We start from the raw sequence: 17,084 nt of genomic DNA, 5'->3' as shown, positions 1-17,084 counted from the left end.
TTTTCAAAATTGTACACATTATGTATATATATATATATATATATATATACATATATGGTACCAGTACAGAAAATATGACGAAGTAGGGTGGTAATGCATTTCAGTCCAGCAGTGCTATTTAGTCACACCAAATTTTCGACGAATACATTCGTCTTTCTTCAGAATTGCCATTGTCGGCCTTCAGGAAGACAAATATAATTATTTGTCGAAAATTTGGTCTGAATAACTAGCACTGTTGGACTGAAATGCATCACCAGTCTACTTCGTCATCATATATATATATATATATATATATATATAGATATATATATATATATATATATATTTTTTTTTTTTTTTTTTTTTTTTTTAAACGTGTCCCCATCTGTGAGTGTATTAGCATACTTTCAAGATTATTATGGCAGATGCAGGGGTGACCTCCTTGGGGCTAGTGCCAAATAGGTACCAATTTTCACTCTTTCATCTTCCAAAAAAAAAAAAAAAAACTGTTCAATTTGTTATCAAACTTGGCTGGTAGAATATTGGTATATAAAATGGGAACCATCCCCCGGCCACAGAATGCCCAAAGGCACCTCAAATCTGATCTAGGTGCGGCCACCTTTGGGCTGGGACCAAATTATTGGAGGCCACTTTTGATTTTTGATCCTCCTTTTGAAAACACATGGTCAAATTTACAACAAACTTAGTACTGTAAGTGCATTTATCGCTAGTGTCATGCATATGGACATCATGCCTCCCTGGGCCCTGGAGGTCCCTAAAGGCTTCCAGATATGGCCCTACGTTTCCCAACGTCTTCCAATTTCCTTTCTCCCAAGTAATAGTCTGTAAACATGCAAGGAAGGGGAACTTGAGATGCTCGGATGAGGGCTGGACCCCTGGGTCTTTTATTCAGAAAGTGAGTGGGTGACATGGTACCCTGATATGACAAGATCGTCATCTAATGTCCAAATTCATGAAACTTTTGTAGAGTAGCTTATGGATATAAGCTACTCTTAATTTGAATAGATTTATGTATGAATATACGCAAATTTTTAGTGAAATATAGGTAATTATTCCTGAGTGGGAAGGTATTCTACATCAGTGATTCTCAGCAGTAAAATTAAGACCACAGACACCATCACTGGGTACCTTTTACAGATAGAGATATAAGCCTGTGGAGTTATAATGGCGGCCAATTTGCATTTAATTAAATGCAAATATATGCAGAAAATGTATAAAGGGAAGCTTGAAAGTTACTGCTTGTATCATAATTGTATTTCCTGACCTAAAAACCATAGATTTAGACACAAGAATCTATTTTCTGCGGGTTTTATGTCCAGATATATAGCGACTTATTCCTGAGTGTACTACATTACTAAGATACCTGCTTGTACAGGCAATATGGCGGCCATTTTGTATGTAATTATATGCAAATATATGCAAAAACTATATAAAGGGATGCATGAAAGTTGATAAAGATAACATATCTGTATTCCTTGACCTATAAAACATACGTTTAGACACCGGAATTTACTTTCTGTGGGTTATATATCCCGAGATATAGGCATAAATAGGTTGTATGGCGGCCATTTTGAATTTATGCAAATTAGACACTGATCCACCACTCGAATTTTAGGGAACTTTTAATATGTTATTTTAATAGCTCCTCCGGTTCATATGCAAGTGGAATCGTTTCTGTTGCAATTAGTTGTGGGTTAACCCACTTTTTGTCGTATTTTGACTGGACTATATATCATCCAGACATGTTCTCTCTTTGAAGACAAAATAAAAAGTGATTTCAAGCTCACTTAAAACTCCCACAAACTCACATGATTTACCTAAAATATTCCCAACAAAAACCTGTCATGGATTGTACATTTAATGTTTCAATATCCATTAAACAAAAGGAACTGTAATTTCTAGTAGGCTAACATAGAATACACCACTTTTGCAGTGGACACTTCTTTCCTAGCTGCCACTGTGTTGGCAACTACATATGTACATGTACGTAGACATTATTTATTTACATGTAAAATGTACATAAACATTGTTTCTGTTCTCCCGTATCGGGCCAAATCGCTGATGTGGACATGCGCCTCTCCTGACATAGCTCATTAACAGAGGTCAAACTAATAGTGTGCAAAAATGCCCAAAAAGAGAATTTACTCTACTCGGGTGAGCGCTAGACCCACTCAGCCTCCTGGGTTGTTGTTGTTGTTGTTTTTTTTTTTCTTTTTAATGCCTCTGCTGCACAGTGTCACCAGAGGCACTATGTATTATAAGTATTCAGGTTTTCTTTCAATCCTTCCATTTGTAATTGACTTTGTTGACAAAATAACTTAAGAATCATTTCAGGTTTTCACTCGAAACTTGGCATATGTATACTATGAACATTTATGAGTGGACGAAGCAGCGCCCATCGACTTCTAGATGAACTGACATATATTCATCCTTGAATCCTCTCTTTCCTTTGCATGCACAAAAACACAAGACATTGTTTTAGATTTGCAGGTGATACTGATTTAGAGGAAAGTAGTGATAATTTTTTCTATCAGTAACAAGCCCCTTTAATTCATATTTCATGTTTTGCATTTTTTCACACTCTCTGATTCAGCAGGGTAGAACCATCTCAGCAAGAGGACGTGTGAAAGTGAATGGTGGCACCCGGGGTGGCAAAAGGAGAGGGAGCATCAAGAAGACCTTTCAGGAACGCAAAAAAATGGTGAGATATGTCGTCAAAATGGCTTTGTTAACATTTGGTTTGACTCTAGTTTATGGCATATTAGCTCATAATAAATAGTATTTTAACAAGTTTTGTCATTATATTCTTCACAAGCTACTAGTATTTCATACACACAGACATTTACATTTTTTGCATGGGAGGATAGCCAACAAATGTCCAAGCATGACTCTGTCCATGGTGATCGTCCAAAATAATTCTCGTCCAGTTTGCTTAAAATCTACATGGAAAGGAAAGGTTGCAGTCAAGGTTAATACTGTATTTGCTGGTAATAAGGCCACACTATTTTTGACGGAATTAAAGCAGTAAATTTTGGGTTTGGCCTAAATGCCACCACAACCAAATCACCAGCTTAACCATCACACATAATCATGTATAGGACTATGCCATGTTCTAATAAGGAACTTTATGACATGTAATGAATGAATCTATTGTACAGATAATGCTACATTCTGCAGTGAAGTACCAACTTTTTTTGTTTGTTTTTTAGTCATCAGCAACTAGTCACTGTTGTCTCTATGAGCACTAATTTTGATGAGATTATGTAAAGTCTTAAACACAAAGCCCATTGTGAACAAATAAGTTTGCATAACCATAGTGATGATTGCAATACAATTACCTGCCCTGCATGCATCACTCACTAGCTCTATCTCATGCAATGTATTCACTTCTGTATATCAACCTATTTGGTATGTGGGAAGAAAGTTTGGATTGGAATAAAAATGAATTTTGTTTGCCAAAATTGGGCTGCGCCAAAAACGCTGCTGCAACCTTATTGCCAGCAAATACGATATGCCTCTACACTGCGTCTACACTGAAGGGGTTTAGAGGCATTTTATTTTGGGATTGTCCGGCAGTCTGAGTGACCCAGATCTTGTTATTGCAATTCAACCCAGAATAGGCCAGGGTATTTTGGGAGCTGTCATGGCATGGAGCAATGGTTGCTTCTGTGCAGATGAAAAATGGCATTTGTGTTAGTTTATGTATGATAAATGAGGTTATGGTGCATTTGCAGCACTATTTCACTTCGTGTATTTTTTCAAACATCAAATTTCACATCTGATTTTTTTTTTTTCCAGCCAAATGGTATCACATCATATGTGTTACTGAAAGTGTGATAAGTAATAGAAATAGTAATGAGATTTGGAAATAAGCCTTGCTTTCCACTTTGATGACACAAACAAGTGGCTAAAATGCACATTTTTATGGACATGTGATGAGCTATCAGTGACACCTGATCTGTACGCAATGTATGTCCAACTCTCACAAATGTGTCAAAATGTACTGAAAGCATAAGAGAGAAGAGGCGTTACTTATGAGGAAAAAGGAAAGGTTCATTGGAGTTTCATAGTACCTGGCCCCAGTATGCTACATGTGTAGATGCACTTAATCAAATTCTTCAAAGGTCAAAGGTCACTAAACTTCAGCTAAAATGGCATCTATCTACATTTAAGAATGTCAAATGGTAATAGAATTTGGTTGGAATTGTAGAAATAAAAATGTAGTTACTGACATAGAAATGATTGTGATAAAAGGTCAGAGGTGAAGGTCAAAGCTTACTTTATTTTTGTTTTTTATCCCAGTAAATGTACCAGAGGATACTGTTAGGGGACAGCTGCAACTCATACGTGTATGGAAGACTGTCCACATTTCTTGACTGATATTATTCAAATATGGTATCACAGTGGATCATTCATGAAATTTAGCCACTTATACCTTCTTGTGGTAGTGTCCTTGCTTGTGCTGTCTTAACACAGAAAAAAGAAAATGATTCCTGAGGGTCTGTTGTGTGTACTGTATGAGCCAGATTTCTTTACAGATTGTGTTGGAGTTTTGTACAGAGAATATCAATATCATTTGGTAAAAAGAATGGAAATGATAATGAGCTGCCTGACTGAATATGTGAGAGGTCATATGTTACCCATATGTAGCAAAAATTAAGATTTTCCAGCTTTGTCTTCTCCAAGCTAAGTTCAGTGATTTTTTTTTTTTTTTTTTTTGTTAATGGACAAAAGCATGTTATATAAAATATTTCCTGTGTGTAAACAGAGAGCGAAAAGCAAAATCAGTGAACTTCATCAAAAAGAAAATGATGGCCATGTCAAGAGAGCTGAGGTGTCTTGGTCAAATTACTTGTTTGTGTGTTTGTGTCTTTCTTTCTTTGGTCAAGGCATACCTGGTATAATCCTGTAGACAAGTGCAAGTCGACTGTCAATTAAATGATGAACATTACTTTTTTTGTTCTCTGACAGTAACCTTGTACATGCCAATTTTACATGTCTCCTTTATTGTACAGGAGGATGAAGCACAGAGGAGAGCAGAGGAGGATCGGCCCAGACTGGACAATGTGAACTCAGATTCGCAGTCTGCCATGTATGGCACAGACCCTTCCAAGACACTATGTAAGACACTTCTTGATTCATTTTTTTTTTCTCCAGATGTATATTTATTTTCTCCCATAAAAAAAAGAAAAAAGGAAATCTGGACAGAACTTTTTTTAACAATATAGCACAATACATTCTGAGTGCTTCCAGTCACCTTTGCTAAATTTTACTTACCCGCAATGAAATAGATACTTGCAACTGATTGACAAATTGCCCTGCATCGACGTAAATAAGCACTGAATTGATCAGTGTTTTAGTAGTAGCCATGATAAAAATCATGGGCATACATACTCGAGCGGGATTCGAACCCACGACCTCCCGATCACCGGACAGGCGTCATCTCCACTAGACCACCGAGCTTTTGCCCGACAGCAAGTGTTGGTTCTAATCCTTATAGCATGCAGCGGATACTGTGTAATTATTCAAATTCATGAAATTCTTCCGTCGAGATGCTTTTCATTGCAACTGATTGACAAATTGCCCCGCGTCAACGTAAATAAGCACTGAATTGATCAGTGTTTACGAATGTCAGAAAAGAGTGGTATCATCGAAATGGTGTCAAATACAGTCCCATATGCGATGAGTATTTTGTGGTATTTTAATTGTGTTTATTTTGCAGCTTCATCAGTTGCCAAGCCCTTGCAACCAAAAGCTGAGACAAGGTCTCTTACTCAGGCAGAGGATATCAAGGTTACAGGGGTCAGTGACCTGGAGAGGCTCTTTGAGTCCTCCTCTGATGATGATGATGGGGTGAGTGAGCCTGACTTAAAAAGAGTTACAATGTCTCCCAGATTTTTGGGACACTCTCTGAAATGTTGACTTTATTTCATAACATCCCGACAAAGGAATATGAGATTCTCTTTGATGTTAGAATGATTGCCCATTGAGATTTATGTAGCATAGAAATATCTCCCTGAAAGCCGTTTTGAGCCTTTCTCATTTGATGAAGTACTGTCAATTATTACCTGTCATAGATCTTTTTTTCGGGCAGTGTGTTTCAAATATTGTGTCGCGAATTCTTTCTACAGTTTTGAGGCAATTTAGATGAAACTTAGGGGACATGATGACATTGAGGTGTAGATGTGCAAGACATGCTTTTTGTGTTTGTCGGAGAAAGGTTGCCATGGTAACCACAATTTTCCCCAAACCTTGTGGAACAAACTGCTTTCACAGTTATTGAAGCAAATTATTTCATATTTGTTATGTCTAATGATCTATAGGTGCAGTTCTGCAAAACGCTGTGTGTTTGTACCCAGCAAGGCATTGCCGTGGTAACTGCATATTTTCTTGAAAATCTTAGGGAGTAAACTACTTCCACAATTTTGAAGAAATGGAAATCAAATTTAGTGGACATTATGGCATTTAGGTATAGATGTGGAAGACCTGATTTTTGTGTTTGCCAGACAAAGTGTCGCCATGGTAAACACAATTTTACCAAAACCGTGTGACATTTGGAGAATTCTACATAAACTTGGGATTTACAAGAAAGAGCACGGCAGACCTGATCAAACTCACACACACACACACACACACACACACACACGCACTCTCTCTCTCTCTCTCTCTCTTCTCTCCCTCCCTCCACTCTCTCCCCCTTCCCCTCTCTTCCTCTCTCCATCTCTGTCTGCCCCATTGTCTGTATTTTCTGATTTCCATTTCTGTCCCTCTATCGTCCCCTTCTTTCTCTCTTCATTTTTTTCCGTACATTTCTTTCATTCATTCCTTTGAATCTGTCTTTTCTTTCCTTAATTATCACAAATTCGAGACTTCCCGACGATTTCGCGAGTGGTTAAATTCGCAGTCGTGGAGTCGTGTACTAAACGGAGAAATGTGTACGCGTACGACACGTTCATATCAGGATAAGAGTCAATATTTTCGTGTGTAAGTTTTTTAATTTCGCGAATAGCAGCTGCTGACTCACAAAATTTGTGAAAATAAAAACCTTGCGAAATATTCGGCGTATACAGTACTCAGTGCATAAACATAAACTAGGTACATACGTATACATGACTGCACAATGTTTCTGTTGGGAAATATTTTGGCCATGGGGTCAAAGGCATGGGAAAATTCCCAAGTACTTGCTCTCTAAATAATTCAGCCATCCATCCAAATGAATCCTAGTTCAAGGAAAAAAAAAACAAAAAAAACACCCCACACATTTGTGACAAACATGTCATGTCATTTTTTTTTTCCCATTATGTGAAACTGTCTCACATCATCGATATGTACTCAAGACCTATTGGGAGATCCATGCAATATGGCAGATGCGTACCAGTCACCATAGCAACATTTCTAGTTGGTATTTCATTTCATTCCATTTCATTTATCTGTCCATTATAAAAATGCATAGAAAATTAGCCTCTACTTGCTGAAAATAAGTTGACTACCACAAATAACATACATGTTAGATAATGAAACATGTATGAAAGAAGAAAGACGGTGCATTGCTATGTGAAGTGTTAAAAGTCTTAAGTCTTGTTTTAACAACTGGAAGTCTTATTCTTGTACAACTTGAAATGAAGTAAGGGTAAAAGAAATATGTCTTATTGCTGTGTTATTGTTGCAGGGTATGCTTGAAGATATGGTTTCTCAGGTGACTGCATACACCATTGAGGACAGCAACAAACCCACCTTTGGCAACTCACTGCATAGTTCCACTGGTTTGACTGGTAGGTAATTTTTTTTCTTTTTTCAGTGATTGTTTTGTGCTTTTGTTGTTATTGTTTGTTTGTGTGTGTGTGTGTGTGTACACCTGTATACAGTGCTGGCATTCCAGGAATGTGTACCTGCTGCCTCGGGGAACTCTGTAAATCCTTCATATATGAATCATAGGAAGAAAAAAATAAATCTCTATACCAGTAAGACTATTGTGGCTGATATATGTGAAAGCCTCGTTTTAACAGACCTTTACCGCGGCAACATAAGGAGAAAAAAATTCCTCATCTTGGGCAGTAAAACCGCAGGAGAGAGCGAGGGGTACCATTTTAACAAATGCACACTGAAAACCTTCTCCCAAGTAGATTTCTATGAAGGGGGTGTGTCCACTACCCTGCCCACTAGCCAGTGCCGTGTGTCTGTAAACAAAGCAAGGTTACAGTCACTAATCTCGACTACATAGAGATAAGTGGTTACCATCCACGCATGTGATCGGTGCACAGTGTGTCAATCATTCTCTGTCTGCAATGTTGTATATGTGCGTTTAGTGTTTCAAAAGAATGTTACTGCAGTTGTGTTCTAACAGAAGGATTACCCGGGTAATGTCAGGGTGATGTCATGGCAATTACCCTTGCAAGCTCGGGTAGAATTTGGCAAAAGTCACCACGACAACATCCGAGCAACATTTCGCTGGACCATTTCAACAGGCAGGGTAAAAAAAACTTACCCAGACGCTACGCATAACGAGGCTCAGTTAAACCAGGACTGGTTCAACTATGCAGATATGGGCCGTCGGTGCTCTGTGTTGTATATAGTTTTCCTGTTTTGCATTGGTAAAGGTAAGTAATCTACCATATCAGTCTATTACATCCCTATCACACTACAAGGGTTTGTTTTACATGTTTTTATTATTTTTGTTTAACAGTGACTATCCATGGTGTTGTGTTGAGTTAGCATGACATTGTTAGAAGTGCAATCTAACTGGATGCAATTATGCCTCTGCAGGTACCAGTGCCTCGGCGTCTGACCTAGCCCGAATGTACCCTACACCTCCTTCACTGGAACAACAGCAGAATTCAGCATTTTCTCCTGGCAACCAACCCTGCCCTGATTACATCAACCATGGTTCAGTACAGGGTGTCCCGCCAATTGATCACGGTGCTGTAGGTGACTTCACAGAGATTGAGGCAGATGAGAACATGGGCAGCCCGAAACCAGAGCCAATTCAGGTATATTCTTTTTTTCTGATATTTATACTTTTCAGTTATTGTTATGGATATTTTCATTACTTTGTTCTAAGGTTGAAATATCATCAGAACAATTAATGAGAACTGCTCATCGTTATTTCTTGCTACGTACATCTGCACAATGTCCATGTGATAGCCTATTGGTACTGGAGTGTGTGATTTCGGTTGTTGTTGTTGTTGGGGTAGGGTTTTTTTTGGGGGGGGGGGGGGAGAATGTAGCAAGAGTTGATGAATGGTGTGAGTTTTACTGATAATATCACGTTTAAGAAATGTTTTCGTGAAAATTGCTGCAGTAATAAGTTTAATTCTTGTGCAACAGGGCCCAGATCTCGGTAATGGAGAAGGAATGACAAAGTCATTTGTTGTAGTGCCAATAAATCTGTTATTTTAATCTTTTAGGACTTCATGAGTGCATAATGTACTACATTCTCACTCTTCCACATATTTGCAGGATTGGAGCTTTGTGTACAAGATCCCTCCAACTGAAAGATTTGTTGGTCCCAGTATGTATGCACCTTTGAAGTCTCTACCAAGCAGCAAGCTACCTCCTCTGAAGACACCAGATGCATGCCATTACCGGCCTTCTTGGCAGGTGAGTTTGTGTTGGACATTGTGTTAAGCATCCCTTGATATGGATGCATTTCATTTTATGAATGGAAGCCATATCCATCGAGGAGAAAGCACCCCATGGAAAAGTATTGCATTGATATTCACTTTTACATCTAAGTTGGGTTTATCAAATGTCTTGATACAAACTGAAGAATCTTACATGTTCATTCACTTTAATATGTGTTATTTCTTACTTTATTTACATATTCACATCTGTGTGTGTTTAACTTTTGGTAGAAGACAAAGAGGAATTCCATGAAAGTGTATTATATTCTTCTGACAAAGCGAGTGATCTCAAGACTTCTATCTTTTCTTTAACTTACTAAATTGTTCTAATGCATCTTGTTATAACTTGTCTCATTTCCTAAAAGTTCAAAAAAAGGTCTGCTGATATACTGCCTTAGTTGTTTTCATGCAAATATTTTATGTTCTTAATGAAAAGTTGAACACTTTGAAGTGTATTTTTTCTCGTGTAAATGAAAAAGAAATGAGTGCACTTAGGTGGAAGAGCCCTCTTTAAGTAAAAAAAAAAAAAAATACAGAAGTGAATTGACTGAAAAATATCACATTGCAGAAAATACACAACGAAAAAGGGCAATAGCACATGAGACAGAGTTTTTGCTTTGTCCATGAGATGCTGCAGGTACCGTGTTCTGGCATTCTCATGTATTTCTCTGGAGTACAGCTAGTAATTTCATGATGGTTCTTGTTCATAGGTTTCATTGGTCACTAGTTGAAGAGGAGTCTGATGTTTCAGATGTCATGTGATCACTCTGAAAATCTAGCAAACTTCAATCATGTTTGATGCACTCACATATTTAGTAAGACTTGACAGGTTGTATATGTAATAAATAGTTTCATTGAGATCATGTCAGGGGGTCCTATTAAACTTTTTAATTTTATACTATGATGAGAGTACTCATTTAGAATATCTGATACCAGTTTTTAATGATGGCAAAAAGAACATTCTGGTTATGTGATTTTATTGTTATCTGTGAAAGGATGACAGCGGGTTTTAATGCAGCACTGGCAGAGCATGCAGTCCTTAACGTAAGGCTGTCAAGAACTAGAAATGGCAATGGATTGTAGATTCTTAACATTGGCATCAGTATGACTTATGCAACTTCTTGCAGGTGGTATGTCCTGTCCAAGATGGTATTGTGGTTGCTATTTTGGGGCTATCTTTAAGTTAAAACAAGACGGTAAGGGTTAATTCATTTCCATAATGTTATGTCTAAGTCCTTTGGCTGTCATTGTTTTCTTTCCATTCATACATGTACATCAGTTGCCATTGTCACCCAAGCCAGAACTTGTGCCTGTGGGAAAAGAAAGGTCAGTATCTTCCATTTTATTCTTTCTTCACATCTTCATTGTTGTATGCTATATTCAGGGCCAGAGAGTTGGGAACATTTTTTTTTTTTCTTTTCAAGGCAATTGTAACAAATCTGGTTCTCAGCATGATACCGTAAGAGTCGAGTCAGTGAATATGCGTAATATAAGAAAATGTAAACAACTTTCTTTTGAAATGAAAAGCATAAAGACTTTTGCGTGATGCATCAAGTTTGTATGCTGATATGTAGTAAGAGTTTAAAAGAAAAAAGATTTCAGATCTACTAATGCGAAACATTTTCTCTGATAGATGAACTGAAATGTTAAGTTTAATATCTGTGAAAACTAATGCCTTTGGTTCCTTCTACTTGACTGTCATGCCAAGAAGAAGAATGTATTCACCCTGTCCATGCCCTTTCTTTGTGTGTAAAGTGATTTGTCCAGAATGACTTCAGCCGACATGGACCTATCCATCAGCCAATCATCTGCATTTGGGATGGGGGGTGCTGCCCTCTTGCAATCACCAGCAGCTTGCCCTGGCAGTCAGGAGCCACGTAGCACGATCAATATAGACCTCCAGTCACCTGCATCAGAGGCCTCCTCATATGTGCGAAACCTGAACTCGATTGAGGCACCAACGCCAGCTAATAATATCCCAGAGGCACACAGTCTGTATGTGAATCTGGTGCTGTCTGACTCGCTGCTCAACATCCACAAGGACAGAAACTTTGATAGTAGTGTCATGTGTGTATGCAACATGAACATTAAAGGTGTTGGAGTGGGCGTTAGCAACATGCTGGACTTCCCAGGAGAGTGCAAGTGTGGTTTCAGTGGTGTTATGAATCGGCGCTATGCTGTAGGCAGTGGACTCTTTGCTGAGGATGAATCTGAAATAACTGGGCAGCCAGCAGATGCAGCACTCTGGGCATTCCACAAAGACAATCCCTTGCTTGCAGGAATGCCAGAACTGAACCGCAAACCATTGCTTTCTGTCGAGAGCAGCAGTGAGAAGGAGGTGGCAGCTGGTGGGAAAGAGGTGTCACACACAGCAAAGTGTGTGCTGAGATTGATTCAGGAACAGTGTAACAGTCCGTACGCCACGCTGGCGAGGCTTGCTGGGTGTGTGCACAAACGAGGGATCAATAGCACGGGTCCTCTGGCCAGGAGCCAGATTGAAATAAATGGTGAGTTGTGCTTGTCTTTTAAATGTCTTCTCCTCTTAGCCTGTGGGTCTTTACATTTTGTGCACCAAGAATCTATGACTGGCACAACAGATGACTATTCACTCATGTTGTGACGAAGTCTGTCAGCCATATAAAATCAGATTGTCCATCCTCATCATTCTAATGAATGATGAGGTGAGCTATTGCAATCATTCCTTGTTTGCCGTCTGGCGTGCATCATCCAGCATACTCAAACTTGTTACATTTACAACTTCTTCTGGAAGAGACATTGTTTTAGATAGTCATTATTAATTCAACATCATGATGTCCTCATTTCAGTCTATTCATTTTGACCACTGTGCATGTTGTTACCCTTCCCATTGAAATAGGTTTCAAACTTCATTATTAGATTTCATCCATAGCCTTAATAGACATCAAGCCTCAGATCACCGAAAGGGAAATCTTTCTTTATTCTTGCTATCCAAATTTGCATTTCTCCCCAACCCATATCAGCACTCCTTTCATTTTATTATGAAGTTGGAAACTATGCAATGAACCACAGATTCCTCTGTTTGCTTCTACATACTGCCTGTATTTTTTTTTCTGTGTTTCTATTTTACATTTAGATAAGCACCTCAAATTGTTCCAAATGGTTGAGATACAACCTGGCAATTACCTTGTTCTCTTTCTTTGGTCATAGATGGGTGTGATGCATGTTTTGCTGCTCTAGAGCAGGGCAGACTTCTCATGGATGGCGCCATTGGCAACAAAATTGATGATGCCCTTCTCAAAAGCTCTTGTCTTCATAGCTGGCCTTACATACCAGGTGAGTGTAGGGAGAGTCCTTCCCTACATTTGTTGGTGCATTTAATAGTCATGTTGTGTACGCTTTTTTGTTTATGTATTTTTGTTCCCTGCGTCTTTTTTCCATGATGTTTAGTTACGGTAGTCATAATTTCTAGTTCTCAAGCATATACAGTGTGTAATGCCATATTGATATGTTTACAGCAGTTGCTGAATTGATTGTCTTGCTGGTGTGGAGGGATAACAAGTTTTGATGGTACTCAATACGTGATTTCAAACAAAGCCTCATAAAGAGATAGCAATACACAGTTCTTCAACAGTGATTATTTCATTGTTAGAGTGAACATCATAAGTGCCAACTGTTAGCGTTAGCCCATTGACACTCAATGATGTTGTCAGTCTATGGTGGTGAAATACAATCATACGGACAGCATATTGATATATATATATACAGGTATATATATATATATATATATATATCGTCGCTTGGGTGACAAAACCTCGTATCTCAAAATTGTCAAATGTTCAGGAGAGCGAAAAAACATGGCGGCCAAAGCACTATAGTGAATGGGAAAGCCTTCTCTTTGACATGTCATGGTGGCTTCATTTTTGGAGTAAGACAGTTAGGATTTGGCCAAGACATCACTTGACACATTATTTGACCATTAAGCTAAAAAAAATTTTTTTGACATTTTTGAGATACAAGGTCTTGTCACCCCAGCGACGATATATATGTATATATATAGAAAGGTTTATTTATTCATATCATATTTCGTAGCCCAGGGGCTAAATTGCGTATGACATTACAAATAATATATGCAGACAAATTCAAACATTCAGACAGTTACGAAATAAAGCATTTACACGTATGATAAAAATGAGTGAGAAAATATCATAATTACACAAATCAACAGGTTGAGCAATATCCGATATATAACATGCACGATAAGAACATGTTCCACATTTGTCAAAACAAGCAGAGCTATATTAGAAAATACTGTGATGACTGGTTTGCCTCTACTCCAATAAAACTACAAAACATCATACACAAGACATCAATTTTACATGTCTAATAATGACCAAAAATTAAATATTTGGAAATGTGATTGCACAACCCCCAAATCCCATAAAACATATACTTCGGAACTCTACACTTTCACCCGACCATGACCCATACTCCAAGACCCCGTGACCCACATTTTTTTTAAACATCATCCAAATAACAACATCAAATTTACAAAATAATTCCTCTGACTGTCCCATAATATAAATACAAATTTCATCTCCATCTCCATTCAGAATTGCAGTAATATGGGAAAAAATAACATTGTGAGAGTGATTCTCAAAATAAGTATCAATATGAAAGAGATGTGGAGTAGAGATACGAGAGAGATAGAGGGAGAAGGAGAGATAAAGATAGGAATGAGTAGATATGTGTATACAATACATATACAGGTATACACACAAATACACAGCCATTTGCAGTACACACATAATTATATATACAAACCTTTGTATTTGGGGGGGGGGGCAGAGTGATAAAAATAACACATTTTTAGCCTACTTAGCTTTCTCAATAAAATACATATCATGGACCACACATAAAAAATTGGAGAAATAAAGAGATACTCGGAGTTAGCAGCAACATAATCAGAAAGGTGGCCCCTTCAAAATAATAACATTATTAGTGAAAGCTTTCGCCTGATGGAGCAGATGGGAAGGACAAGGTAAACAGGATAAAAAAGGGGTCTAGCAAATATGTTGATGTGCACATAATACATGCATATACAGGTATACACATACATACAACACAGCCATATACATATACTTACATAAATACAAACGTTTGTATGGGGGGCAGAGTGAAAAATTGACATGTTTATGTCCTACTTAACTTTCACAATAATACATATTATATATCGTGGACCACACATAAACATTGCGAAGATAAAGAGATACTCAGTAGTCAACAGCAACGTGATAAGGAACTTTAAAAAAAAAAAAATAAAATAAAATATATATATATATATATATATATATATATATATATATATATATATATGTGTATATATATATATATATATGTATATGTATATATATATATATATATATATATATATATATATATATATATATATATATATATATATATATGTATATACATATATATATGTATATGTATATAGGCGCCGTGTCAGCTGCAGCCGTACCTCAAAATGTGTCCTGGATTTGTCTTTGTTATCTCCTAAAATCCAACTTTCTGATACTTTAACCCGCTGAGGACGGACTGATTTTGCTACAACACGCATTTCCCATAGACACCTGCCCAAGTATACTTGGGACTCGTCCTCAACGGGTTGAAAGTGGTTATTTTGCATGAATAATTTTTCACGCTCAGCTGGGTTAAGATGAATTTCATGTGTTTTTCATTCAGCAGAATAAAGACAGTTATTAATGGACCATATGATATGCAAAAATATTTGCATGCTTTTATTTTCTGGTTTCTGGTCGCATGAAATGCGTGAAAATTTCCACACTGCAAAATTACCACTCTTGCAGTACTATGTCTAATCATGGAGAATGTGATTAAGAGTGAAAAGATTTGATAACATCTATCTCATGCTTCCACCTTGCCCTGCATGAGTGACCATTGGTTCAGTTAGTTAAGGTTTATTTAGAGAGACCCATGATAGTGTACTCCAAAAGGTTTCTGTTGGCAGCCAAGACCACATTTCATGAACTGAGAGATGGGATTGTAAATTTCTGTACTTCATCTGTGCTGTATTTGTGAATCTTATGGTCCATCCTTCGTCATGGTTTATTAGCTGTCCCTCCTCTCCACACTTTGTGATTACAGTTTAAAGGGGATGGCTAGTAACTGATCAGTGGGAATGCTGAGGGATGATTGTTCCAATCCTTGTGGGATTCATTTAAGAGTACATTATATATCTACTGTTGTGTGAAAATTATTTGCTTCGGAACGGTCTCATATTCAAGTAATGTGCAGATTAATGCCCCGTCACTGACCAGGCACGCTAACCTGGAAACAAATATGTTATTTATTTTAGCATCGTACGGAGGAGAATATTACCGTTATTCATTTCCAAATTTAAAAGCAAACATCCGACATTTATTTTATTATCATACGGAGCCGAATGTTACTGCTGTCCACTTCCAAAATTGAAATGAATCATCTGACAATTATTTTAGCTATCGTACGGAGCCGATTGCTACTGTTTTTCGTTTTTGAACGTCAAGGCAGACATCAGACATTTACTTTACCATCAAACGCAGCTGAATGTTACTGTTATTTATTTCGAAATGTAATACATTTATTTTAGCATCATATGGAGCAAAATGTTACTGCTAATCACTTCCAAACGTAAAAGCAATCATCTGACATTTATTTTGGCATCTTCCGGAGCTGAATGTTATTGCTATTTACATTCGAACATAAAAGCAAACATCAGACATTTATTTTATCATCGTACACAGTTGAATATTATTGTTAATTCATTTCCGAATGTCAAAGGGATCATTCGACATTTATCTTAGCGTCTTCCGGACCTGAAGGTTATGCTATTTACTTTCGAACGTATTAAAAAGCAAACATCCGGCATTTATGTCATCATCATATACGGAGTTGAATATTATTGTTATTCATTTCCGAACGTCAAAGCAAATATCCGACATTTATTTTAGCATCTTCCGGAGCTGAATGTTATTGCTATTTACTTTCGAACGTAAAGCAAACATCCGGCTTTTGTTTTATCATCGTACGGAGTTGAATACTATTGTTATTCATTTCCGAACGCCAAAGCAAACATTTGACATTTATTTTAGCATCTTCCGGAGCTGAATGTTATTGCTATTTACTTTCAAACATAGAAGCAAACCTCAGACATCATCGTATGGAGTTGAGTATTATTGTTAAATTCATTTCCGAACGTCAAAGAGATCATTCGACATTTATTTTAGCATCTTCCGGAGCTGAATGTTATTGCTGTTTACTTTCGAACGTAAAAGCAGTCATCCGGCATTTATTTTATCATCGTATGGACTTGAATACTATTGTTATTCATTTCCGAACGTCAAAGCAAACATCAAACATTAATTTTACCATCGAACGCAGCGAAATATTACTGTTATTCATTTCGAAGTATAAAAGCAAACA

General features: G+C 37.4%; 1 protein-coding gene across 1 annotated transcript in view; it reads left to right on the top strand.

Annotated features, from left to right (window-relative positions):
* Positions 1–17,084, top strand: part of LOC140227988 (mediator of RNA polymerase II transcription subunit 13-like) — a 148,518-nt gene that overhangs the window by 109,658 nt on the left and 21,776 nt on the right. Inside the window, exons 12-20 of the mRNA XM_072308387.1 lie at positions 2,594–2,701; positions 5,016–5,121; positions 5,723–5,853; positions 7,670–7,772; positions 8,764–8,987; positions 9,457–9,597; positions 10,900–10,946; positions 11,376–12,127; positions 12,807–12,932. Coding sequence (XP_072164488.1) covers positions 2,594–2,701; positions 5,016–5,121; positions 5,723–5,853; positions 7,670–7,772; positions 8,764–8,987; positions 9,457–9,597; positions 10,900–10,946; positions 11,376–12,127; positions 12,807–12,932 — 1,738 coding nt within the window. The remainder of the gene's footprint in view (positions 1–2,593; positions 2,702–5,015; positions 5,122–5,722; positions 5,854–7,669; positions 7,773–8,763; positions 8,988–9,456; positions 9,598–10,899; positions 10,947–11,375; positions 12,128–12,806; positions 12,933–17,084) is intronic.

This window comes from Diadema setosum, chromosome 4 (assembly GCF_964275005.1).
Source record: "Diadema setosum chromosome 4, eeDiaSeto1, whole genome shotgun sequence".
Taxonomy (NCBI): domain Eukaryota; kingdom Metazoa; phylum Echinodermata; class Echinoidea; order Diadematoida; family Diadematidae; genus Diadema; species Diadema setosum.
This window is presented reverse-complemented; position numbering and strand designations above follow the sequence as displayed.